The sequence below is a fragment of the Acomys russatus genome, chromosome 20 (assembly GCF_903995435.1).
Source record: "Acomys russatus chromosome 20, mAcoRus1.1, whole genome shotgun sequence".
Taxonomy (NCBI): domain Eukaryota; kingdom Metazoa; phylum Chordata; class Mammalia; order Rodentia; family Muridae; genus Acomys; species Acomys russatus.
This window is the reverse complement of record NC_067156.1, coordinates 31,162,544-31,188,594: the sequence shown is the minus strand read 5'-3', so window position 1 is coordinate 31,188,594 and position 26,051 is coordinate 31,162,544. Positions and strand designations below refer to the sequence as shown.

The following is a 26,051-nucleotide window of genomic DNA, read 5'->3' as shown; positions in this document are numbered from 1 at the left end:
TGCCTGCTTGTGTTTTTATGGTCTTCGTGCCCTGTTGCCTGAGTCAGGCACAAGACGCTGGAGGCCATGCACAGACTTGCCAACTTACAAAGCACTAACTCTTTTCCATGCACCATTCTACTCGCCCCTCCCCCGCAGTGCTGCATGAGATTCTGTTATCATCCTCATCAGCATGCCACGAGGCTGGGAGTTGCCCAAGGTCACACTGCCATCCCCTGTCTCTAACTCCAAGGGCTGTCAGGCTGGACGTCTTAACCACACCCACCACTCAGAGGCTCTTGGAGGGATGCGTGGTCATAGATGATGAAGCTGGCACAGCAGCAATGTGGGAGTTCATCAAATGCCTGCAGTGTGCTATGTGTTGTTTCCTTAACTATCTCACTTTTTCCCAATAACACACATTCCAAACCTTGTTCTCTTCCCATTTGACAGCTGCAGAAACAGAAGCCACGTGTTAAATGGCCACACTCTGCCTCACTGCCGACTGGGAGGTGAATGTGAAATGTCTCCTAGGAAGAACCTACCCCCGGCTCCTCACTCCGTGTTTCTGTGTTCTGAGTTTGACATCCTCCATGGGGCTAACTAGATTACCTAGGCCAGTGCTTTTCAACTTCCCTAATACTGCCACCCTTTAATATAGTTGCACAGGTTGTGGTGATCCCCAATCATAAAATTATTTTGTTGCTACTTCGTCACTGTAATTTTGCTACGGTAATACATCATACCATAAATATGTGATATGCAGGTTATTTGATATGTGATCCCTGTGAAAGGGTTGTTTGTCCCCAGATGGACACTGACCCAGAGGTTAAGCACCATTGACATAGGCATTTTCAAACTGTACCTGACTTGGAATTGCCTACAGTGCTGGCACATGGTTGAAGTAGGTTTTGTGGTGATCTCGGTCCTAAATGGTCTGGCTCTCTCTGACAGCACTCTGTGTTTAGGTCATGGTAGACCAGCAGGTGGGGGGGGGGGGCAGGGGGCGTGTCTATTTACACTCTTATGTTCTGCCTTGTTTTATAACCCCTCTGTGATAGTCTCTCCTAGGCATACAAGCACACTTCTTCAGTTCTCAGTTAAACACTTCTCTACAGTAAGAGAAGAAAGCCCATAATATCTTAAAAATGGCTCTGAGGTTCTCAAGGCATGTTCTTATTTTAAATCTTATTTTTAAAAGCCCTACTCAGGGGACTATCTGCTTTCTTTCACTATTTAAATCATTCCCTTGTGTCTCTGAATACAGCACAAAGGACATTTGCTCTTTCTCTTCATCATATACAATAGTGCCTTTGACTGGACTTATAAGTCCCACGCTGCAGCCCTGTGCTTGCTTGCCTTCCAGTGGCAAGGCTTCTGAAGTCACTTTATTTCATGCATTCAAACCTAACCAACCCCAAATTAATTAGTGCCCAGTGATCAATCATATGTATTTTAATATTTAATATTCTCCCTCCCCCCTCTCTCTCTCTCTCCTCTCTCTGAATGCTGGGAAAGTTGTATAATTCCTGGGGGGCTTAACTTTCCCTGTGTCATAGGGGTCATGAGCTGCTGAAGGGTCAGTTCCCTTGAGTTGGCTTCTTCCCTTCTGTTGTGGCTTTATATTTGTATAGACAGACAACTCAGGACCAAATTCATGCTTCAGTGCTATGGCTGGTGGGGGCTGGGGACCGGGCATAAGGGGATGCTATAGGAGAGCACAGAATTTTTCTGTCTTAGCCCTCTGTCCCTGACTGCTCAACCCAGCTTTTGCCTTCACCTAAATGATAAATGGCCCTATTGTTTGAGGTTTAGAATTAAAAGAAAGGAAGAAAGAAAGAAAAGAGACTAAATCTAGATTAAGCTCAGGACAGAGACCCATTTCATTGCACTGTACTTTAATATTCCTGAGATCCATGGCGTTGCGGGTGGCTCCTTTGAACAGCCAACCCCTCCAGGGCAGAACACTAAGCTGCCTTTGTTTAATCTGATCTTTCAGCTAAATAAGAGATGGTCACTTATCCTCAGCACTCCCGTGTTCGGCTGCATTGCTAATACTGAGAGGCGAACAGACGCACAGGAAAGGTAGAGGCTTCAGGCAGAACATTTCAGCGTGTGTTTACAGGCAGCACTGACTTACTCAGCAATCCTGCTCGGAGGAGCTTCAGCCAATGAAGAGGCTCTACCCCAGCTTGCTTGGGGGCTTCTGAGTTTGAGCTGCCTGCAGAAATGTAAGGCTTTGCTTCCTGGCGCTGATGGCAAAATGGGACCCATCTCCAGTTATTCCTTGGGCTTCCCAGCTCTGCAGATCTGGGAGAGAACCTACATAAACATCCTGGTGATGTAGCCAGCTTTCCAGGCCGAGAGAATCCTTATGGATTCGGGAGACTGCTTTTTCATTTAGAATCTTCTTTTTTCTTTGGAAGATGAAATGCTTCTCTCGTTACCTGCCTTATATCTTCAGACCTCCAAACACCATCCTCTCTTCCAGCTGCCACACGGAAGGTACAGACCAGAGGGGAGCATGTCTGGGTGGGTGGGACAAAGTGGGCTGGTGTCTGACTTCCCACAGGTTCTGCTGACGCTGCCTTCTGCAGCTTACTAGATGCCTGTCGTTCCTGGGAAAGCTTGCATCTGACATATAGATCTGCTCCGAAAATCAGCCTGCCTCCTCCAAGGAAAGGGAAGTATTTTCCGAAGAGCAGGATAATGTTGCAAAGGTGATCTCAAAGCCGGCAGCGGCTCTGAAAATCATTCAGAAACAGTTCGTCAATTTCCCCTGTTCCATTTAACATGCAAACAAGTCGTTGGAACTAGTGCAGAGGGGGAAACAGTCAGTGGGTGCTGCCACATACATTTATCCTGGCTCTGTTTTGTCACTGTCTGCTTAATAAGTTGGTGCATGCCCAAGAAAGCAATTAGCAAGATAGAATGAGTGTAGTGTGTGACTGGGGAGCGCTGTCTGATGGACTGGAATACTTCAGTCTGTACTTGGGTCGTTGACTTCTGGTACTTGTGAAATGTGTTGTGTGGGGTTCCCGAGTTAATTCTAGGAAAGGAGCATTGAGATGAGACTTGTATAGAATCTCCCCCTCCCCACCCTTGCTTCTGTCTGACACTGCCTCGAACTTTTAGCCTGATGTGACATGTATACATGGGTGTGTACTTTCTGTGTGCGTGTGTGCGCCTTGTAAACATCTGGCAGTACCTCTTCCATTGAGTACTGCAGATCTCAGCATGCCTTCAAAAGGAGCTGGATGTGTATCTGCCATGTGCGATCTGCTTGTTTTCTTTAGATCTGATGTTCTCGGAATAGGGCAGTTTCGCGTAAAGCAAGTGGGCTAGCTGATTCTCAGCTATAGGGGTTATCCTAAAAGTGAGGCTATACTACAGGGGACTCTGATGGCGAGCCCAGTTCAGTCCAGCCATCATCCCCCAGGATGGAGTGGGTGAGTGCTGTGTTCTGAACCACCCTTATTTCTATCCTTGCAGTAGGAGTCTGGGGGTGGGCTGGGCTGGGCTGTGTATAGTAAATGAGAGAGGCAGGCTGTTTTCATGACATGGGTTTTTGCTCACTTCCTGTGGGAAAAGGGAGTAGATGCCTGTGATGACTTTAGAATTGAGACTGGGGATGGCATTTACATGCTTTACATTTGCATGTGTCTCTTTAAATGTATTGATAGCTAAAAAGCAAATGACCCATTGGATATTTTTTGCCTCGTGGGGGAAGAACCCTAATAAATCTCTGTAAGTATCCCTATATCTATTGAGGAAGGAGATGGAAGAATGTGGCATGGATCAGAATCTCCAGAACTTTCCACAGACAGAAGGACCTAAAGCTGTTTGAAAGGAGCCTATATGGCTCTATATTCCTATTGACTCCCTTCTCTCCCCCAAGTTTGGGCTCTGAAACCCCAAACACTTGACCTCAGTTGTTATTTTGTGCATTAATCAAACTAAACACTCTGGTCATATAGACAAAACTGCTACCACAACAGCATTGTCTTTAAACCTATCTAATTAATTCTATCAAACAGGAAAAATCACTTTGCCTCAAATTTAAACCTATCTAATTAATTCTATCAAACAGGAAAAATCACTTTGCCTCAAAAACAAACAACTTCTGCTTCACCCCCATCAGCAGACTCAGGGATGGAAATAGGGAGCCATGTATTTGAATTTGTGGCAAATCTAATAAGAACAATTAGGAAGGAGCATGGTGTCCATCAAAGTAACATCACAGACCAGGCCTTTTGGGACATAGAGGAAAAGACGTGAGTCAGGTACCAAGCCAGCTGACCCACTATGCTCACTTCTCCACACCCAATCTCTCTCGTAGTGTGAAAGTAAGGAGCCCTCATCCCATGGGGGTTAAGAATGTAACGTGACAGATGATAGTCTTCCCAAAGCTCAGCAAATGACAGGCACTGTCTGGCTTTGACTACTGGTGTCCTGTATGTCCTGGGAGGTTCACGTTTTCTTTATTCTGCCATCTCTGATCCCCAGCAGCTTCCTCAAACACACTGTTGTGTCACCCCAAACTAGTAACCTTATTTAAAGTTCAGCTGAGGAGAAAAGCGTGCCATGATGAATCTGAGTTTGTTTTGTTTTTCTCTAGATGTGTGTTTCTTCTTTTGCAACCCTGTTATTCTACACTTGGGCCTCTTTATTTACAGCTATGAATGGCATGTATTATTCAGCTGGATAAGTGAGGAATGAGTAATTTTGTAATATTCCTTGGAAAGACATGTAAATATTAAATAGCCCCAGCAATTTCCCTAAAAGTAATTCTGAAACAACTTTCAGATCTAACACAGTCCTGGGAGCGAACCATTGTACTCTGAGGACTTGTGTTGTCTTCCTCACATTGCTTCCATGCTCCTGTTTCCCCACACCAGGAAGATCATGGCTTGGGACCTGACCTCTGCTGCATGTCAATGAGGCGCTATTGGGTGTTTACCTCTCTAAACCTTGGTTTCCATAGGATGGCTTCAAAGAATTACATTCACAGTGTCACAGATGAGGGTATTGATAATAGTAATAGTGATGGCAAAATGGCCTTCGTGTACATTCCTATAATCAACGCATTGTCCAAACACAAAATAGAAAGAAAATCACTAATGTGAACATCATAAATTAATTCTTTTCCTCTTTCCCTCTTTCTCTGTTATTTAATCCATCAGATGAAGTTTGTTTCTCTATATAATAGTCAGAATGGTTTGTTTAAAATATGGAGTCCTGGGGCTGATGAGCTGGCTCTGCAGTTAAGAGCGCTGACTACTCTTGCAAAGGACCTAGTACTCACATGACAATTCTCAATGCAGTTCACGTCTCAGCACCAGCCTGGCAGCTAACAGGCATGTGGCTACAGTTCCAGGATATTTGAACCGCTCTTCTGGTTTCCACAAGTATCAGACGTACAACTGATACATATATACGTAGGCAAAAAAAAAAAAAAAAAACCATATACATATAAACCAATCAATCTTTTTAAAGAGGGAAGGTTCTTACAGAGAGAGCTCTGTAGATAAGAAACATTGTTCTCTGAGCATAAAGACCTGAGTTCTAATCCTTAGCACCCATATAAAAAGTTGGACATGGCCTTGTATTCCTGTAATCCCAGCATGCAGGTAGGGGGCTGAGAGTTCACTGATGAGATGGCTTATCCCAACTGGCAAGCTTCTGGTTCAGTGAGAGATCACCTCAAGGCAATAAAGTAGAGAATAATAGAAGAAAGATTCCCCAATACTGATCTGGCCTGTGCATATATGTCCACCCATGCATGCATGTACCACATTAAATAAATAAATACATAAATAAATACATAAACAAATAAATGATATACTTTCCATCCTGTGCTCTCAAACATATCTGTATTTAAGATCTTTTTTGTTCTGTTACCTGTATGGTCTCTCTCCCTGCTTGGTTGTAAGTATCTTCATCTTGTCTGGCCAGTAGCCACACAGCCCATCATTGGTCCCTCAATATTCTCCCTCCAACCACAGGCTTTTAGGAATTCCCTCTGCCATAATGCACTATTACTCCAGCCTTCAAATGCCAGTCCCATCCCGGAAACCAGCCCTGACTCTCAGCTCATCATAGCTATTTAAGACTGTTTCTTCACTTCCAAGAGCACATCTAGTTTGTCATTGTGAATAAATTGTGATAGCATCTTTGTTACCCTGCTACATAGACTGACAGCTTTGTGGAAGCAAGCCCATATGTAATGTACTCTTTTTTTCTTTACCTCTAGCATTAGGATGCTCCCGGTGCACACTGGATGGAGTCTCACTGAGTGGAAGGATGACACATATGAGACTATGGCATAGATGAAATGCAAACTTGTGTGTGTGTGTGTGTGTGTGTGTGTGTGTGTGTGTGTGTGTGTGCATGTGTGTGTGTTGTGAAAAGCATCCCAAAATAAACACATGATCGGAACATACCCTCACATAGACACAAGTTGTCTTATCATTGCAGGTTTGAGAGCTAGAGGTAGACGTATTTTAAGAGAAGGGTTATACTGCAGTGCTGTTCTTTAAAGTCATGTTTGTTTGTTTGAGAGTGTGTGTGGTGCATACGGAGTCAGCTCTTCCCTTCTACCATGTTGGTTCTGGGCATCAGACAGGTTGTCTGATTGTAGCTGTACACTTTACCAGCTGTGCACCTTATCAGCTGTGCCATCAACTTGGTCCTATGGCTCTTTACCTTCAGATAAGAGGATGTAGTCAGAAACAAAGACAACATATGGTGCTACTATAGGACCATGGTTTGAGAAGTCTTCACTTCTATATGCCAGTGTTTAAAGTATCACCTAACTCCCTTCTCCTTCATAGGAGAGGCATCATCCAAGAAAAATAAATGGCTTGGGATTAGGAAGATAACTAAATTACAGTTAAAAGGCTCTACTCAAGGCAGCATACATGTCAGAGGAGGAGAAAAATCCGCAGGAATGGGTGGGCCAGTGAAATAAAAGGAGATTTGATATTTAATGGAGCATGATTTGGGAGCAGACACTGAAGACCTTCTTTGGTTACTAACCAACCAAGGTGGGCTTCTTTTCCTAAAAGAACAATGAGGTGTGCCTTGCACGTGTCCCCTTCTCAGTGTGAATTGCTCTTGAGACAGCTCATATACAAACTCCACTCATCCTGGAAAACTAATCTAAAAGAAGTCTTTCTGGGAAGACTTCTTCAAGACTTTAGAGATACAGGTATGTAAGACACACAAACCATAGTCATAGAGGAGACAAGAGCCAAGAAAAACAAGCCACCGGTAGGAAGCCTGTGGATCCCAGCTGGGTGCCAGAGGCTATGGCTGGAGTCTCTGGCCTACTCCTCACAATGGCCATTCGCAGTAAGTATCATTATCTGCATGTTTTACGTGAGAAATTGGCTCATCCCAAACTTAGTGAGCCAGTAGAACCAAGTCCCTAGCATGAGAGCCCCTTTGGCCTTTACATTACCCTGCATTTTTGAGTCTGTGAGGACAGCCTCCCTGTGGTTTTGGAAGGATCTACTTATCCACATACTTCCCTGTGTGTTAGACAGCTGGACAGCTGGACAGCTGGACAGTTAGGAACTGCCTGGGTTTTGCCCATGCACCTTCATTAGACATTCAAGGCAAACTTTTAAAATGAAGAACTGAATGGGGAAACTATGAACACACTCATCCATATTCTGGCAATAGTGATTCTTCACCCGGAGGGTCATCTTGAAGCAGAGTATCTTTCAGTGATGTCCAAAAAAAAAAAAAAAAAAAAAAAAAAAAAAAAGGCTTGCTGGAAGCCACTCTGCTTACACACACAAATGCATATTTTTATAATGTTGTGTGGTAAAGAATACTAATGTGAAGATAAGTACTGTAATTAATTCCACTGTGTGTGTATAGATGTAAACACATGATTGTGTGTGTTTGTTTCTCACAATAAGCTTGAGGTGAACATCGCTGTTGTCAGTTCTCAGAGAAGCTGGCTAGCTTGTCCGTAGCCTCCCCCCTGTTGAGAGCAAAGTGAGCATTAGAATTCATGTAGGCTGATGCCAAAGTGCATACAAAGAATAGACTCTTCATTGCTTTTTTTTTTTTTTACCTTTTTTGTGTTTACAGGATTTTTATGTTTCATGCTTCTTAAATTCTCTTCTAAATTCTTCCCACACATTTAGAAGCACCCCACTCTTCAGAACCCACATCAAGTGCTCCTCCACCCACAGCGTTCTCTGACTCTTCACTTTCTCATCAACCTCTCTCATCTTCACAAATATACACATGCATTTAAAAATCCTTTCCAAAGCACGGTAAGTCTCTCTGTAAAATGCAAGTAACAAGAGCTACATCAAGAGAATTTTGTTAATATCTAACGGGACAAGATCATGTGGTCATTTGATACCGCTTTTACGTTTTAAGTATGTGTTTAACACTCGGCGGGCAGCAGGTGAGGGGCTGCTGAGCATCCACCGTAGGAGGATCTCATTCGCTCTCTTCACTCTGTACCTGCACTCTTGCCCACTCTCATTCCTTCCTACAGAGACATTTGTGCGTCCACACCAATGCGGTAAGCCATCTGGTCTCACTCATCTCATGAACCCGTGTCTTCCTTCAGCCATGGCCCCATCTCCTGTTCCCCTCTTCTTAAAAAACATTCCTTGGAAGAGTCTTTTTCTTTCATTGTCACCCCTTGTTTTCTCTGGTTTCCTCTTTGTACCACTCAACGAAGATGAGTTTGTTGAAAATCATAGTCATCCTTACTGCAGTGAATCTAGCCGTCTGTGCCGCGCATCCTCTAAGCAAAGCTCTGCATCACCCACACATGGGATCATGGGATCGCTGCTTTTTCCCTAAGAGTTTAATGTCTGCTTTTCCAGATTTAATATTTCTGCTTTCTTCTCCCTCGCTGTCCAGCCCATCTCAGACTCCCTAGCTTTGTACTCTCCAGCTTCTCCTGCAACAGATCCACCTGAATGCATGGTAGGAATCTCAAAGCAACAGATTTTCTGCCCTGTGGAGAAAACCTGTTTGTCTTTCCTTCTCACCCAGCTTAAGAAATAAGAGATAACTCCATTGTTCTAGCTACTCCAACCTCCCCCGCCCCCAATCTTTAGAATAGTCCACAATTCCTTCCTTTCTCTCATATTCACCTTCCAGTTCCGTGGTAAATTCTCCTGTGCTTAACCTCCTAAAATTACCTACAGTCCAATCATGCCTTGTCACATCCATCTCACAAAGCACCCCTTCAATAGAGATTCCTTTCCTGGCCTTCCATCGGAAGTCAACCAATCTTAGTGTCCCTCCCTCTCCCCACCTCTCTCTCCTCTTTCCTCCCTTTCTTTTACCCTGATCTGTTTTATTTTATAGCACTTCTCTTGCCTCGCTTGTTATAAAACAATTAAATTATTCATTGCCTGCTTTCTCCCAACTACACACCTACCATGGCAAAGGGTTCCAACGAAGCACGGACCTTAGCTCATAGTTAGTATGAATCTGGCATTTGAGTGCCGCACGAGTGAACATATGGATGAGTATTTGTGTGAAGTTTCAGTATGGTGTGGGGGGAAGTGTGCTCTGAGGTCAGGCAACCCCGAGATCTAGTCATTGCATTGATGACGACCAATCGCCTTCAGTTACTTCAGTTGTTACTTCAGTTCTCCTTCTCCAACAGTAGCAAAATATGGTTATGAAAATTTAACAAAAAAAAAAAAAAAAAAAAACAAAACCCTGTAAAACAACTACCACAATGTCTTTATATATTCAGTGGATGGAACATCTTGTCATTTCTTTTATCACTGTTGGACTTGCCACAGTAGGAGTCCTATATAGGTATTAGCAGTTTCTTATTTATTGGTTTGGTAGGGAGAGGCCTGCCTACAAAATTAGCATGGACTAGAAGCTTGTTATGTGTCTGTGTTCGGCATACAGTTAGTACTTCACAAAAAAATATCACCCTTGTATTTCTGGCCAGATGAAGATAGAAGGCAAGGAATGGCTAGTTAGGTAAAGCACCTAAAGCCACCAGTCTCAGATGTAGCCTATCCAGATTCGTGCCTAGACTGTGTGACACTGGAGGCCAGGTCCTTCTCTGTCCCACCACATGGCAGGCATTGTCCACAGCACAAAGGAAGTAAAAGATGAGAGCCTTCTTCATCTTCTGCACAACTGTGCACAAGAATCACCTATGCGGATGTGTATGACTGCATCGCGGCTCTGAGAGGTTGGATTTCCTGGACATGGGAACTCTGGATCTAGGTTCCAGGATTTCCCAGTGAGTCAGAGGTGGGAATTAACTAACCATGGTAGAAGCATGTGTGAAGGCTCAAGGGAGAGTCCGGGAAGGCAAAATTGCTCACTTGGGTCCCCTGAAATGATAGAGTAAAATCCTGTAACTAGAGAGATTTTGTTTGAGGTAAAGCCATTCAAAGGTATTTGACAGAAAAGTGGCTGTCCTGGGAAAAATCAAGGTCATTGTCACCCTCATGGAAAGTCACTTACCTTCTGTTCGGTATTTGTCTGCTTCAAGACAACTGTGAATTTGCTTCAGGATTCATTATTTGGGTATTGACTAAAATGTCTACCTAACAACAGAGAAGGCCAATTCCTTAGACTTTAATCTTGTCACCTATAAAAGAGGGATAAAATGTATGCATGTGACAAACAGTTACGTTAGTGAGTAAATGTGATAATTCATTTCCAGTCTATGGTGTGGTGATTACCTCAAGAAAAACAATCTAGTAATATCAATATTCTTCATGTTTGTGGAGACCCCAGGCACCAACCCTTGGGCTGCACACTCTGATATGGTGTGGTGATGCAAAGAAGCTTGGGGCTGCCTGTCCTAGATTCAGGTCATTTCCTGACACTGCACCCCTTCAGAAGCTGATTAACTCTATGCTGGAGAGCTCACTTGAGATAGAGTAAAACTTCATTGCTATAATTGGTATCTGGAATGCCCCTCCAAAGGCTCATGGGAAAGGTATATTTTCCTGCCATGGCGTTATTAGGAAACAGTGAAACCTTTAAGGACTAAGGCCTATTGGCAGGTTTAGATTACTTAGAGGAATGTCCTGACAGAGATAGTAAGACCCCAGGACTTTCCTCTTCCTGTTTTTATCCCTGGCTACAAAGTGATCTGATTTGCCAGGAGCTACTGCAAGGATGGCCAGTGCTGCCACAAGTCCTAAAGCAAAGGATCTAATAGATCCTATAAGGTCCAACCCGAGATGGTTGAAACTGCAAGCCAAATAACCTTACTCCTGTATAAGCTGATTGTGTCAGGTATCTGCTACAGTAATAGGCAGTAATACAGCAGCAATACAGTAATACGGCAGTGCTATTGTTGTTGGGTGAAGTGACATACCCTGTGTAAAGTACAACCCAACCCCTGTCTGTGTCTTCCCATAGCAGGAAGTGGTAATTATTTTCAAGAATTCATGATAAGATCTGTAAGAAATACACAATCCAGTAGAAAACACGGAGAGAAGAAAACATTTAGTAAAAGCCAACTGTGTGTCCATGATTCTCTGTGTTGTTTCACGGAGGTTAGTGATCACAGCACTCCCGCATAGCATAGCCCACACCAAGTGGGGACTGTGAAAATGATGTATTTCCTTGGAAACAATAAGAATCTGGTGAGTTTTGGCTTTGCCTTAAACTTATCTGTCCTCTATGTGTCTGTTTATCCAACTTTAAAATGGAAGAAACAATGTTCTCTTTATATGGTTATTGAAAAGGCAAGTGATGCCGAGCAAAAAGTTCAAGGAGGACACCTAAGTACCTCTGCTTCCTCTCAGGGTATCTTTGTCCGGGTCTTTCCAAGGTCATTGTCACATTGCATAGCTATACTTTCCAATCTACCATGTCCTCATCCAGAGGAATTTGCTTTCATTTTAGATTCTCTCAAACTCTCACTTTTGCTGGCATTCGCCTGTACCCACACTAGTCAGTGCTGTTTTGATTTGTGTTTCTGGATCCATATTTCCTCCCTGATACTTGTGCCCTTAGGCCTTTCCTTCACTGAGACCCAATTTTATAAATCTAATAGGAAAATCACAGACAGTGAAATCATTGTCGTTGTTACAGAGCCTGGTCCATTAGTTTTCTGAGTCATTGTTTCTTCATAGGCAGAATGGAATGAGAAAAGACGGGTTGAGATGGCCAAGGTCTTTATTTTTACAAGTGTCTGGGAAGGCAGTGAGCAAGAAAAGCAAATCGGAGACAGCTCTATGTATAGCCTCAAAGATGTGCTTTAGGGAAGCCTGCTGTAAGTCCTGTTGGCAATGTACGGGATGGAGCTGTCCTGGAAATGGTAGGAGCAAGTGGGGCCAGTGAGTGCCTTTGTAAGTGGAGTCACTCATATACTCTTCCATCCATTCAAACACTATAAACACGTCATGAAAGAACATCTTCATCCTGAGCCAGATGACAGCTAGATGATGGTTTGCAGATACCAAAAATAAATGTCATTCCTGCCATTGTGGGAGGCAAATAAATTTTACTCTGTGACAATACTGCGATGGAGAGCGCTGGCGTTATGGCAAGGTCTGATGAGGTTTTGTTCATTATGTGGAGGAAGAGCAGGATGACCCAGTGAGGTATCACTCAATGAGATATGCAGAATGAATAGAACTTAGTGAGGTAGAATGAGAGAGAATTTTCCAGGTCAAGGAGAGCATGTCTGAGGTCTAAACAACAGAGAGCTAAGGTGAATCAAGAGGAAGGGCGTGGATATGTCTTAATGGCAGGGGCTGTGCTTAATATGCCTGAGACTGGGCTAGATCCTTGGCAGAGAAAAAAGTTAAAACACTAAACAAAAAATATTGAAGGAAATTCAGTTGGCAACACACAGAGAGCAAGAGGGCAAGGTTAAGGATCTAGAGCCACAGAACTCTGTGTGTCTATGGACATGAGTTATTAAGTTTAGACCCAAGTAAAAAAGGAGCTGGAAATTGTGTCAGTGTATAAATTTCAGAAAACAATGGTTAGGCTGTATAAAAGATTTGAAAACCTTCATAACTGCTCTGAAAAGATTTGGTGGAAAGGATGTATAACACACTTCATGGAGTAGGACACGTGTGACCTCTAAAAAGAGTCCTTGCTGTCTCTTTAGAGTAAGTAGACATGTAGGGCTCCAGTTTCATGAATTTTGTGTGTGACTATGTCTGAGTAACATGGGATCATGTCCTTTCTCCTGAAATCCAAGAGATTTCGCTTCTCAGTGAGTGATAAGAGAAGCCCTGTGCTCCATTTGACAGAGTCAGTGAATATTCCAGGCATGAGATAGAGGTTTCTCTTCTAGACTCTCCATTTGAAGGCATCATATTTAGAAGGCAAGAAAGGCTATCTTAGGACAGGATCTCTAAGAATGCTTTCACATCTTGTTTATTCAACAAGCCAGAGATGCTGTATCAAAGCCACTAGATAGCATTGCCCTCTCCAGCTCAGCTGTGTATTCATATGTAAGGGGTGAGGCAGGCTGTCTGGTGAGAAAGGACCAAAGACCAGTCTTGTGAGCAAAATATAGGAAATGCCTATCTTAATTATCACTCTCTGTTTTCATGGTTCTATGAAACAGATGACAGAATGGGTGGGAAACCGAGTGGTTTCTAATTCTTTCAAGAAGCCTTCTATCACTGCGCCTTCAGTCATGGCCATTGTGCTGGCTAATCTTGAGTTAACTCAACACAAGCTAGAATTGAGAAAATGCCTCCCTAAGATTCAACTGTAGGGTATTTTCTCAAGTAATGATCAATGAAGGAGAGCCCAGGCCATCATGGGTGGTGTCATCCCTAGGCAAAAGGTCCTGGGCTCTATAAAGAGGCAGGCTGAACACATCATGAGAAGCAGCCAGTAGGCAGCACTCCTCCATGGCCTCTACATTGTCTCCTGCCTCCAAATTCCTGCTCTGTTTGAGTTCCTGTCCTGACTTTCTTCAGTGATGGTTACGATATCGAAGTCTGAGCCAAATAAACCCTTTCCTCCCCAACTTACTTTTGGTCATGGTGTTTCACAGCAGCAACAGAAGCCTAACTGAGATGGTGGTATTTAGGGCAATGTAGGTGCCACATCTTATTCTAATGATTTAGTTTATTACCTTGCTATATTGGTTACTTTCTCATTACTATGATCAAATAGCTGACAAGCAACTCAAGAAAGGAATTATTTTGGCTCACACCCTAAGGAGGGATATAATCCATCATAGCTGGGGAGGTAGGGTAGCAGGAACATCAGGTGGCCTGTCCTGTAGTGCCCACAGTCAGAAAGCAGAGACAGGACAGGGGATAGGGCCAGGCCATAAATTCCCAAGGCCTGCCCCAGGACCTTGGTTCCTCTACAATGTTTTTACCCCTAAAGGTTCTTCAGCCTTCCAGAGCAGCAGCAGCTATAGAAATAATGTTCAATCCTTGGGGGGAATTTATAGGGATGTTTCACAGTCAAGCTACATTTCTAATACTAACCCACTAGAAAGGGAAGTTTCATAAAGGTGGACACTAGGTACCAGAGACATAACCTGCCCAAAGCCACACAGCTAGCAAGTGGGTTCCATAGCTTCATTCTCCCACCTCCAATACAAAGGTGGCTTTGCTATCACAGTCTTGTATCTGAAACACCAGTGCTTTCCCTAGTCAACAGCCTACCTCTCTGCTTCTATTTCTTTACCTACAGGAGGAGGATCATAAGCTATGCCTCAGTATTACTGAGAAACTAAATAAGAAATGTTTGTAAATCACATGCAGGGCACTCAGGAAAGGCTGAATTGATGTGAAAATAACCAAGCAGAGCCAACCTGGCCTTACCTCTATGCATGAAGTTAGTAGCTAAGGCAACAGACTAATTTCTGTGCTGTTATGGGACTAGAGGCATATGGAGAGGCCTCTTTATCTGCATATGCCTTCCCTCTTCCTGAGTCTTTCCTCTGTATGCACACTCCTGTGTATATTACACTTCTTATAAGGATGCCATTCCTACTGCATTAGGGCCCGTCCCTTGATGTCCACATTTAACCTTAATTACCTCTTAAAGGCTCACTCTTCCAACACTGTCGGTCATGCTAAGAGTTAGAGCTTCTACTGCTGAACGTAGATAGTCTCAGTTTTCAGACTGTAGGGCTTGTCCTAAGCAGTTGTCTTATTTTTTGTCCCAACATGCACCCCAATTCCACTCATCTCCCTGTGCCCTAGTACCTTCTCTCTGCCCTTGCAACATCCCCTCCAAAAGAAAAAAAAATCTCATTGTGGAAGCTGTAGTGTGTCACAGTGTGTCCCTCAGTATACCATTGTGTCTGCACTTTGTTGCTTGCAAATGTTCATTGCAATGAGTCATGGGTCTGGTTCAAGGCCTTTGGCTTCTGTTACAACATAAATAGTGGATCCTTATGGGGACTCCACTTGGATATCCTGTTGCTGCCCTGTGTTATGGAGAACCTGTGGCTTTGGATCTATAGGATTGACCCCAATCACACCCCCAGAAGGTCATAGATGAGGTAGATATTGGAGTGGGTCAGCTACGAGTCCTGGATGTAGGCCTGTGTGGTGTCTGAGCTGGTCAGCCTGCTGGCTCTCCGGCACCCACACCACCAGACCAAGCTCTCCAGCACTGCTCCATCTAGCATATCCAGTGTCAGAGTCAGCAATGGAGCAGAGCCAGCTCCCTTGCTGCTATGCCCTTGGGGCCAGTTCACCAGCAACCCCCACAACCAGGGCCAGTTCTAGTGTGCTGCCCAGATGAGATGCAGGGCTTTTCTTCTCTTTGTCCCAATTCTTAAACAAAATATTTATTTTAGGTTGCTTACAAGACCTTAGCTAGGAACATAAAGTCATGTCAAAATCAATGTAAAGTTCTTAGACATAGTGGTGAGTGCCTGTAATTCTAATACTCCAGAGTCTGAGGCAGGAGGATTGTGAGTTACAGTCCAGCCTGGGCTATACAGATGAGAAGAAGAAGAAGAAGAAGAAGAAGAAGAAGAAGAAGAAGAAGAAGAAGAAGAAGAAGAAGAAGAAGAAGAAGAAGAAGAAGAAGGAGAGGAGGAGGAGGAGGAGGAGAAAGGGAAGGGAAAGGGAAAGAAGAAGGGGAAGATGAAGAACAGGAAGAACAGGAAGAGGAAAAGAATGTTATCATGAGTTACTCCTCCATCCCCATCAATCTACTCTTTATAATAATCTACAACCTAGAAATAAATCACACATAGAGTATATAGACATAATGTCTGCCCCAACTACATCACTGCCAATGGCCTGTGAGGCCCTGTGTGATAAGGTGTGTCCTTCACTTCTGTCTTTACACAGACATCGTCCCACACATAGGCACTCTCTCTCTCTCTGCCTGTCAGAGCATGTCCTGCCCTCCTACTTGTTTCATTTCAAAGAATATCTTTCTACTTGTTGGCTTCCTGTTGCTAGAGCACACGCTTCATGAGAACAGCCCCTTTGCTCCTCCTTGCATCTGGCTCATGGCTTGTGAGGTGACATTTCTGTTAAACAAGTGAAAGTGAATCAAGGATTGCAGTTGCTAGCTGTAGTTGGTGAATGGAATTATTAACCTCTGGCCCATTCTAAGTTGATGCTTTCCAGATATTGCTTGGCATGTGTAAGAATTATCAACAAGGCTTGCTTTACACACTGCCCACCAGGCCTGGAGAGACGAATCCACCATTAAGAGCACTGACTATTTTTCTAGGGAACCCAGGTCAAATTCCCAGTACCCACATGGTAGTTCACAAGGATCTGTAACTCCAGTTGCAGGGTATCTGACACCCTCTTCTGCCCTCTACCAGCACTGTACACACGTGGATCCCAGACATGCACACAGGCATATAGCACACATAAAATAGGAATAAATAAATCTTTAAAAGAGAAAAAATTCACTTCCCTCAATTTCCTCTTACAATTCTAAATTATGAGGTCCTGAGTGAAGCCTAATAACCTCCCTTTTTTGTTTATTTGTTTGTTTGCTTGGTTGGTTTTTAGAGACAGGATTTCTTTGTATAACAGCTCTGGCTGTCCCAGAATTCATTCTGTAGTCCAGGCTAGCCTCGAACTCAGAGAGATCCACCTGCCTCTGCCTCCCAAGTGCTGGGAATAAAGGCGTGCACCACCACTGCCTGGTAAGAACCTCCATTTTTTAAAAGTATCCCAGTGAATTTTAGGGAAGAAATTTAAAGAACAATGCTTTGCCTTACTTGGCCAAGGGAAAGGTGATACTGTTACCATGTTTGGGAACCTTCCCTGTCTGTGTGTCTCATACAGGCTAGGGAAATTTTGGGGTTAACATCAGCTTTGAAAACAGTGGAGGAAAGAGGCTGAGATGTGACCTTCACAAACAGGCACACTGTTTTCCAAGTCTCAGTAGGAGAGGCCATTATTGAGGACCTGCTAATAGAAGAGCTTTTGAGTTGAATCCAGAAGCCAAAGGGCAGTGTTAATTTCCTCCCTGGCCTATGCACAGAGCAGTTGTAGGTGGCACTGCTGAGTCCTGGGGACACCATTTATTCCAGGAAATTCTCATCCCAGCCCCTCAACTAGAAGCGAGTACAGAATGCCCTGACCCACCATTTCACAGAGAGATGATGGACGGAGTTGCCCAAACCACACAGCTCATCTCTAAATGGCTTACACTCAGACCCAGCTCACACTTCCCCCTACACTCCTCGCAATCCTGTCACCATCACCACCATCCTGTGATATGCTGCTGAAACCAGTAGAAATTCTACAGGGCACAAGAACTTCCCAAAGATGCACTGTGAAGGTGCTTTGCCTCATGCTTCCAGCGTGTATCTTGACAAGCCCTAGGGAGAGAATCAGTTTCAGCTTCCAGCTACTCTTAAACGGCTGAGTAAAGTTTACGCAGTGGCACTGTTTTGTAAAGGAAGCTCATTTGTCTTTGAAATTGGCCCTATTCACATAACACAGACTAAGCTGAAAACTTATTAAACCCTCCAGAAGTTTCTCCTAACTGCATCCTTCCTCATACTGGGCACCTACCAATTCAATACCAGATTGTATACCTTAAGCTTCCTCAAGTGGAGTCCCTAGTTCTTGGGCCAGTCTAAAAATAGGTCAGCCTGGGGATTTGGTACAGCGAGATATTATCAAAACTACTGCCCTGCAGTTTCTCCTGTTCCAATCCCCAGCATGACACTGTGCCAAGCTGCATTTCCCCTGCCTAACTGACCCAGGCTGATCTTGCTATGCCTGTTCAGAACAGCAGCTTCTAGACCACTTCATTTGTGGGCATTCCTACTCTTCTATTTGGAAATTGTACTTTTGGCTCCTACTCAGATAAATTCAAGCTGAATTAATACATGGGAATGTTCCTGTGAGGTGAACATGGAGACCAAGGCCTCAGTTATAATTCTCTATTGGTTGCACATAGGCCCAGGACACCACCCAGCATTGTTTATTTACTACAACATTGTCAGGTTATTGCACTGACCCAGTGAATCTGGTGAGTGTAGGAGGCTTCGGTGATGTGTGACCTTCAATGAAAGAACCACTTTCCTTGTGTGACCTCAGTTTACAGCATAGAGGGGAAAAGTCAACTTCTAGGCTAAATAAAGCTTATTAAAGTTAAGCTCCCAGGACGTGTAGCCTAACAAGGCAAACGAGTGAAAGAAGTAATGTAAGATTCTCTGGCAAAGTGCTTGGGGCTTAGCAGGGGCGATACATTCTCCTCATTCTGTTCTTCCACCTGCGCTTGTCACAGGCAGCCCATTTCTTGGTTCATTTCTTAACTATTTCCCAAGAATGCCTCTGAACCCTGATCATATGGCAAAGACACACGAGTTTCCCATGCTGTGTATTCTGTTAGGGGGAGACAGGTAAAGTAGTAGGCACAAGTTAAAGTCAGAGCTAAAAGTCATGGCAATGGGGAGATGGGTCAGTAGGTAAAGTTCTTAATACTCAAGCATCAGGACCTGAGGTCAATCCTGGAACCCACTCAAAAGGATGGGTATGATGGTGAACTCCAGCAATCCTTGCTCTGGGAAAGTAGAGACAGGAACGTCTATGGAGCTCACTGCCCAGCTAGCCTAACTGAATCCCAAAGCCCCCGTGGGAGACTATGTCTCAAAAAATAAAGTGGATGGCTTCTGAGGAATAACACCCAAGGTTGACCTTGGGCCCCCTCATGCATGCATACCTACATATGTATGTACAGCTTCATACACATGAACACACCCCCAAAATGGGAAAGAAAAAGAAGACAAAGCATAAAAAAAGATTCAAAAAAAAAAAAAAAAGATTCAGATGAAATTAAAATGGTGACCTTGCATGTACCTAACCATAGATACATGTGGCAAATAGCCGTCATAACTGTCTTATTTACTGTTGCTGTGATAAAACACCATGACCAAGGAAACTTATTAAAGAAAGTGTTTAATTGAGCTTATGGTTCCAGATGATTAGAGTCCCTGATGGCAGAGCAAAAGCTTGGAAGAAGAGTAGTGGGTGGATCAGAGAGGGTACAGAAGAAAATAATCGGGACACATTGTATGCATGGGAGCATGAACACAAATATGAGCAAGAGGAAATTTTACATGTTGTTAGTGATGATATAAATTGGGTCTGACCACTCACATTCATGAGGTTTTGTTCTGTTTTGTTTTGTTTTCTGACTCATCTATTTTTAATCAGTGTTGTATCTGTGACCATGGACTTGAAACCATTTATCGGCACCTGGTGGGCTCACCGATGGATACACATCTGAAGATGATGGCTTCCCTTCTCTCAGAATCTTTCAGAGGCCAATAGATCATTACTAAGTGGAAGGGTGCCATGATTCCCTTCCTCACTCATAGATGACCCCTGGCAAGGCCAAGCCTCATTCAAGTCCACTGCCTGAAACCACATCTTCTATGATGAGTTCATGATTCTAATGGTTGTGCTGGGTCTAGAAGAGTTTTCCTCAGCTCTTACCCTGAATTTCAGGTTCTTAGATTTTTTCAGTACCCTCATCTGCAGTGTTTCCTGGGCCTTAAAAGAGGTGATATAAATAACTCCTTTGAGCCTAAGCCTCAACTTCAGTTAGCATCTTCGGTCACCCTAAGTTTCTATTCACTGTAATACACTTCAAAGAGACATTTCTCTCATTAAGACTCAAAGTAGCATATGTCTGTGGGTAGAAACAGATATTTATGAGCTGTTTGGACTCTTACCATATAGCTAGACAACAATCACGTATTCCCCTCGGGGTCTGTGACCTCCCAAAACATGAGTGCTTTGATGAGTTTTCCAGTATCAGACATGGATTCTCTCCTGAGGACTAGCCCTCAAATCCAACTAGAAAGTGGTCAGTTACCCTCATAGCAGTCACCCATTATGTGCCTGCATTTCTTTTCTTACTGTCAAAATTTTTTTGAAGATTCTGTAATGTCCCAGGCACAGGTGAGTTTTGAGAAATTTCAGTGAACAAGCAGCCACTGCTGCTGGACTCATGGTGTGTCCACAGAGGAAATGGGTAAACACAGGGGCTATCAGTCACCAGAAACCTTTAAACCAGGACAAGGCCACGGAAGAACACAGAAACAGAATGAGAAAGGAAAAGTGACTAAGGGATGGTGAGCCACAGGAACAGACTAGGCCTGGAAGCCTTTTCTTTAGAGGTTCATCTAAGCTGAGATGTGACTGCCGAGGAAAACAACAGCCACATGAAAAGGTTAGGGAAGGCCATTCCAGACTGAAGGGTCTGTGAGCACGAAGTCCCAGAAAATGGCATAATTTGATGTATTCAAGAAATAAAAGATTTGTGTAGAATATCATATCCTTGTGTTGTAGAGTTTGTAGGGTTACTTTTGTCTTTTTTTCTTACTTACTTACTTACATACTTTTTTGAGATAGGTGTTATCTGTGTACCTCTGGCTGACCTGGAATCCACTCTGTAGACCAGGCTGGCCTGGAACTCAGAGATCCATCTGCCTCTGCCTCCCAACCCCTGGGATTAAAGGTGTGCACCATCACCTCAAGGCTTGTAGGGTTATTTTTAAAAACAAAAGATCCCTTAAAAAAAGCTAAGCCTTCATATTTCATTTCACCTTTGAAAGAAGCAGTGTATCTTAGTGGTTTAAAATGGGTTTGGGAGTCTAGCAGTCCCTGAGTTAAGTCTACAAGGAAATAGTTTTGCCTTAGATGTTTCCACTTCTGGGTTTTCCATCTCTAGCTGAATGGATTTAAGCTACTTTCTCGATCTTCCTGTGCCTCGTATGACATAAAGATATAAGGCTATTCCAAATGGATAGGGATTCTTATCGTAAAATTGGTATAATGAACCAAAGAGCCCAACTCATGTTACCTTCTCTAATCCTGTGGCTGTTTCCTCTACAATTTCACTTTTCTCAGCCTTTTGATTCTACATTGCTAAAACAAGCAAGCAAACAGCAGAAAATAATTTCCCCAGTGCCTTAGGATTTCGGTATCCTTGAAAAGTTTGATTTAATAGAAGCAAGCCTTCTGAACCCCTCATTAAATTGCCTCTAGGAGCTAGACAGTGCTTTCCCTGGGAAAGATTGATTGTTGGGTCCAAACTCTGTAGTGCTCATCTTTCATGCTGTTTCTACTTTCCTTGTTTTTCTCTAATATGTGCCACCACCAGCCATGTTATGCTGTCATTTGTTTTCTTGCTTAACCTCAACAACACAAGCCCTATGAGAATAACAGCTTGCCTTATTCCATGAATTATTCCCAGTTCATTCTCTGTTTTTAAGCCCTTACTGATTTAATGATGTCTCTCCACAGCCCTAAAAATATCCCTGGGAGTGGGTTTTCTAATAGGTCTGTGCCTGGTAGTTCTTTTATCAGCTTGATACAAGCTGGAGTCCTCTGAGAAGGGGGAAGTTCAGTTGAGAAAATGTCTCCGTAAGATTGGTCTGTAGGCAAGCCTGTGGGGCATTTTCTTGATTGATGATTGATACTGGGTGGTGGTGATGGTGATGCCCATTGTAGGTGGTGCCACCTCATTACAGGTGGTCCTGGGTGGGATAAGAAAACAAACTGAGAAATCCAGGAGAAGCAAGGAGTAAGCAATGTTCCTCCAGGGTCTCTGCATGCATCCCTGCCTCCGGTTCCTGTGCTGAGTTCCCTGGATGATGGACTACAAGCTGTAAGATGAAATAAACCCTTTCCTCCCCAAGTTGCTTTCAGTCATGGTGCTTTATCACAGCATAGAAACAGAGCTAAGACAAGACGTTGGATCTAAAACTATCCCACAGTGTGATCTGAATTGTCAGCATCTTAGTGACCCGGGAAAGCAATCAGAATCTGATCCAATAAACACCAAAAAAATGTATTATTCACCCATTCACTCACAAATATTTATTAGGTTTTGGTTCTGGTCCAGGAGGCAGATTAGATGCTGGAGTACAGTGGTAAGCACAATAGGTGACTGCCCTCAGGAGATAGTCACTCCTAATTCTTATAAAACAATATCTCATGAGCAGCCTCAGAAATATCATTCTTTCATATGAATCTGAAGACTATAACCTAAAGAATAAAATAAAACTTGGCCATATGCCTATGAGTAGGCAGACAGAAAATGTTGTTCCCAGGATGACTCATTCTCTCTCACACCACTGAGAAGGTGCCGGTTGCTCTAAGTCCTGTTCCACAGTCAGCAGATGGTACCTACATACACTTTCCCACAGTCCACAATGCTCCTCTCTTGCCTAATATATGTATCTAGCAATGCACACACAGGCACACACACAGACACACACACACACACATACACACACACACACACATACACACCTATACAACTCTCAGCACCCAAACCCATCTCAATAAAGTATAAATAAAATCCCAAGTGACACAGGGTGACAAGGCAAGTGGTCATAAGAATTTTCCAGTCACCAAGTCACTCTGCAACAGGCAACATACATCTTCAACTGGAAATTTGCAGACAAGCTGTTATGCTTAGTTGGTTGTCTGGTTTGGTTTGGTTTGGTGGTGGTGGTGGTGGTGGTGGTGGTGGTGGTGGTGGTGGTGGTGGTAGCAACTTATTTATGTTGCTAAGAGGCCTCAAATACTTAATTCTTCTGCCTCAGCTTCCACAGTAGACTACAGGCAGTCACCACCATTTCCATCCTGAAACTTCTCTTTTAAAGTAAAGACAAAAGAAATGGCTGCACTGGGAACTCGTGGTGTTGGATCAATACATATGCATGTTTATATCTCTATGCACACTCATATCTCCCAGGAACTGCAGGTTCCTTGTAAGCCAACATGGATGAGCTCCCAAGGTAGACTGCCTAGGTTTATTTGCATCTACTACAGGCTGCCTTGGGTGAAGTTACTTAGTCTGTACAATTGATATAGAATCAAGCAAGCTAATTCATAGCATCGTTCACTGATGTTACTCAACACATCAGTTGGTCAATTGACTTTTAAAAATGTTTTGTAAAGATGTCAAATCTCCACTATATCCATTCATGTGCAACGTGAACTATCATTCTTATGATTTTAAAGACAATTCTTAATGCTATGATTGCATTTAATCAGTTTCAAAGACTTTATCTTCCACATGCATAAAACTATACTTTACAGCCTAATGTATGAAATTGAAAAAAAAAACAATAAGATCCACTGGATACTAGAAACCATTATTAAAATACCCTATAATGTGATTTAGCATGTTTGTATCCTTATTGTACTAAATGAGCAAGTGAGAAATTAAAGTGTATTCAGTTGTCTAGACACCAAGACTGTTTTTCCCTTTAGTTTCATTAAGATATTTAAAGTTGTCTGCAAAACAGTCTTTTACACTATGTGGTCTTTTATTTTCCTATTTTTCCCTCCTATTTCAAACTATATATGTCTTAGAAATATATATTTTCAACTTTAGGTATAATTTTGTTTCCTAAATAGTGTAATAAATTGGTCAAGTTGTAACCCAGGGTTGATTTGTCAGCAAAGTTGGCCTTTCTAAGTTTCCTGGTTGCGAAGTCTTGGGAATCTACTAATTTCTTTTCAAACAGAAAGGAAAATGTGCTCATTGGCTCACACTTCCTTCCAGGAATGATGTTAAATGATTGTTGTGAGGGTTGCTACCAATATTTTATCAAATTATCTTTGTAAGAAGTCAGTACTCACTCCTCTTACTCCCAGCTCAATCCTTCTCTCTGGTACCATAAAAACTACTAGAAGGTTTGTTCAAGAGCACTCACAGTCAAGCCAACTGTCCTCATCACAGGTGGCTGATGTCTGGAGTTTACTTGCAATAGTCAAACAGCATGTCAGTTAGCTTTGTGGTCTTTCAAATGAGGTGGAAACATTCCACACCACAATATACACTTTGTATAATAGAGTATGGACAATAACAGAACCGCACTTGAGATTTAACCTAATAGATATGTTAGATAATCAAGTACAGTGTTTAGAGCCAATAAGAACTCAAAATATGTTAAATTATTGTTGCTATAACAAATTCAAAAAAATTCTGTAATAAAACCAAATGTAGACAAAGAGAAAACATGGACCTTAAGCTTTACTTACTCTGTTTCCTTTTAAATAAAGACTAAATTAAGACTTAGTCCAAAAAGATGACACTGAGATTATCTTCTTTCCATTTTCATCAACATCCAGTAGATGGTGATTAGCACAGAGACCCCACAACTAGCCAAGGCACAGAAAACACAAGACTGCAGAATGCTCAGACCTAAATAGAGCATACATACCACCCTACCTCCTCCCAGGGCTCTGGGATTATTTCAGAATAGCAGGAGAGTGGGAGGAAGAGAGGCTAAGATCCAGATGAGGTAGACACCAAGACTGTTTAGAAACAGTGTCTGTGAACAAAACACACACGAACTCTCACAGCATGCACAAGACGTGTGCAAGCCAAACCAGACAAAATCCTTCATGAAGTGAGAAACGGGTCACAGATCCCACCCTTAAATATAAAGCTATTTGCAGTTTTAAGCTTCAGGAGAGAGAGTCCGTTTTCTCTGAAACTGTATCCTCTGGTTAAGTCAACTAAACTTCAGTAGAAAACCACACATCCAAGAATATGTGGGCAGCATAAATTGGTCTTGATAGGGTTTGTTTGCTTATTTATTATTTATTTATTATTTTGGCACAAAGTTAAAGAAATGGTGAAAGAATAGGAAATCTGCAAAGAGTTGGGGGGAAGGTGTGGATGGTTTCAAAATACATTGTACAGAATTCTCAAAGAACTAGTAAAAAGATTTATACATGGAGGCAGCTTGGCAGGATGGCTCTGTGGTTTAATGTACACATTCTTGTAGCACCTGTGTTCAGCTCCCAGCACCCACATGGTTATTCCAGTTCCAGATGGCTTTACTCAACCTTCTGACTTCTCTGTCCACCAGGAACACACAGAGCACATGCATACACATGTGCAGGCACACACCCATACAATAAAATAAATCTGAAAATAATTTTTAAAGTAATAACACTTTAAAAAGAATAGCTGAGCTTACTATGGCACCATGAAGGATAGCTGGAAAGTGTATGTGGAGCCTACTAAGAAGAAGAAGAAGAACGAAGCTAGGGTCATAACAGAAGGCAGCGGCTAAACCCTGAGCAGACTTCCAAGCCAGGTTCTTGGTTCTTGGTTCTTGGTTTTTATCCTAAGCATAATGGGAAACTTTTGGTGATCAAGGGCAGCTCAAGGACATAGGGGGTTTTTATTTGACAAGGAAGAACTGGTGCTAAAGCTGATTGGATTGTTGATTAATTTTAAAAAACGCTCCAGTGCGGTGTCAGTGGGAGAGATACAAATGACAGCCCCACGCTGGTGGCTCAAAGAAGGCTTATAGCTGACAATGAATGAGAATGAAACCGCCCCACTGTCTACACCCAACCGCCCTTGTGTATTCAAACCTGAAGCCAAGTAAGAAAAAGCTAATGTGTAACTTCATTCTCTCCCTCTGCTCTACTGTGAATACTTCCTGATATTCATTCCATAATCATCTAGTGTCTGGTACTGGGGTCTGGGCCAAGTCATGGATATTGATCATGAAGTAGCAAACAGGACAACTCCCTCTCTATTCCAGTGGAAACAGATGAGCTAAAACAAGAAATATAACAAAATGCCGGCCACTTAAAGCTACCTTGATAAAGTATGGAGAAAATGATACA

General features: G+C 42.9%; 1 protein-coding gene across 2 annotated transcripts in view; it reads left to right on the top strand.

Annotated features, from left to right (window-relative positions):
- Nucleotides 1–2,046: 2,046 nt before the first annotated feature.
- The window catches only part of Ppp2r2b (protein phosphatase 2 regulatory subunit Bbeta), a 409,949-nt gene continuing 385,944 nt past the window's right edge, over nucleotides 2,047–26,051 (top strand). Inside the window, exon 1 of one of the 2 annotated variants that reach the window (XM_051163909.1) lies at nucleotides 2,047–2,484. In XM_051163909.1, coding sequence (XP_051019866.1) covers nucleotides 2,411–2,484 — 74 coding nt within the window. In that variant the 5' untranslated portion in view covers nucleotides 2,047–2,410. The remainder of the gene's footprint in view (nucleotides 2,485–26,051) is intronic. The other variant, XM_051163910.1, reaches the window with a different exon arrangement.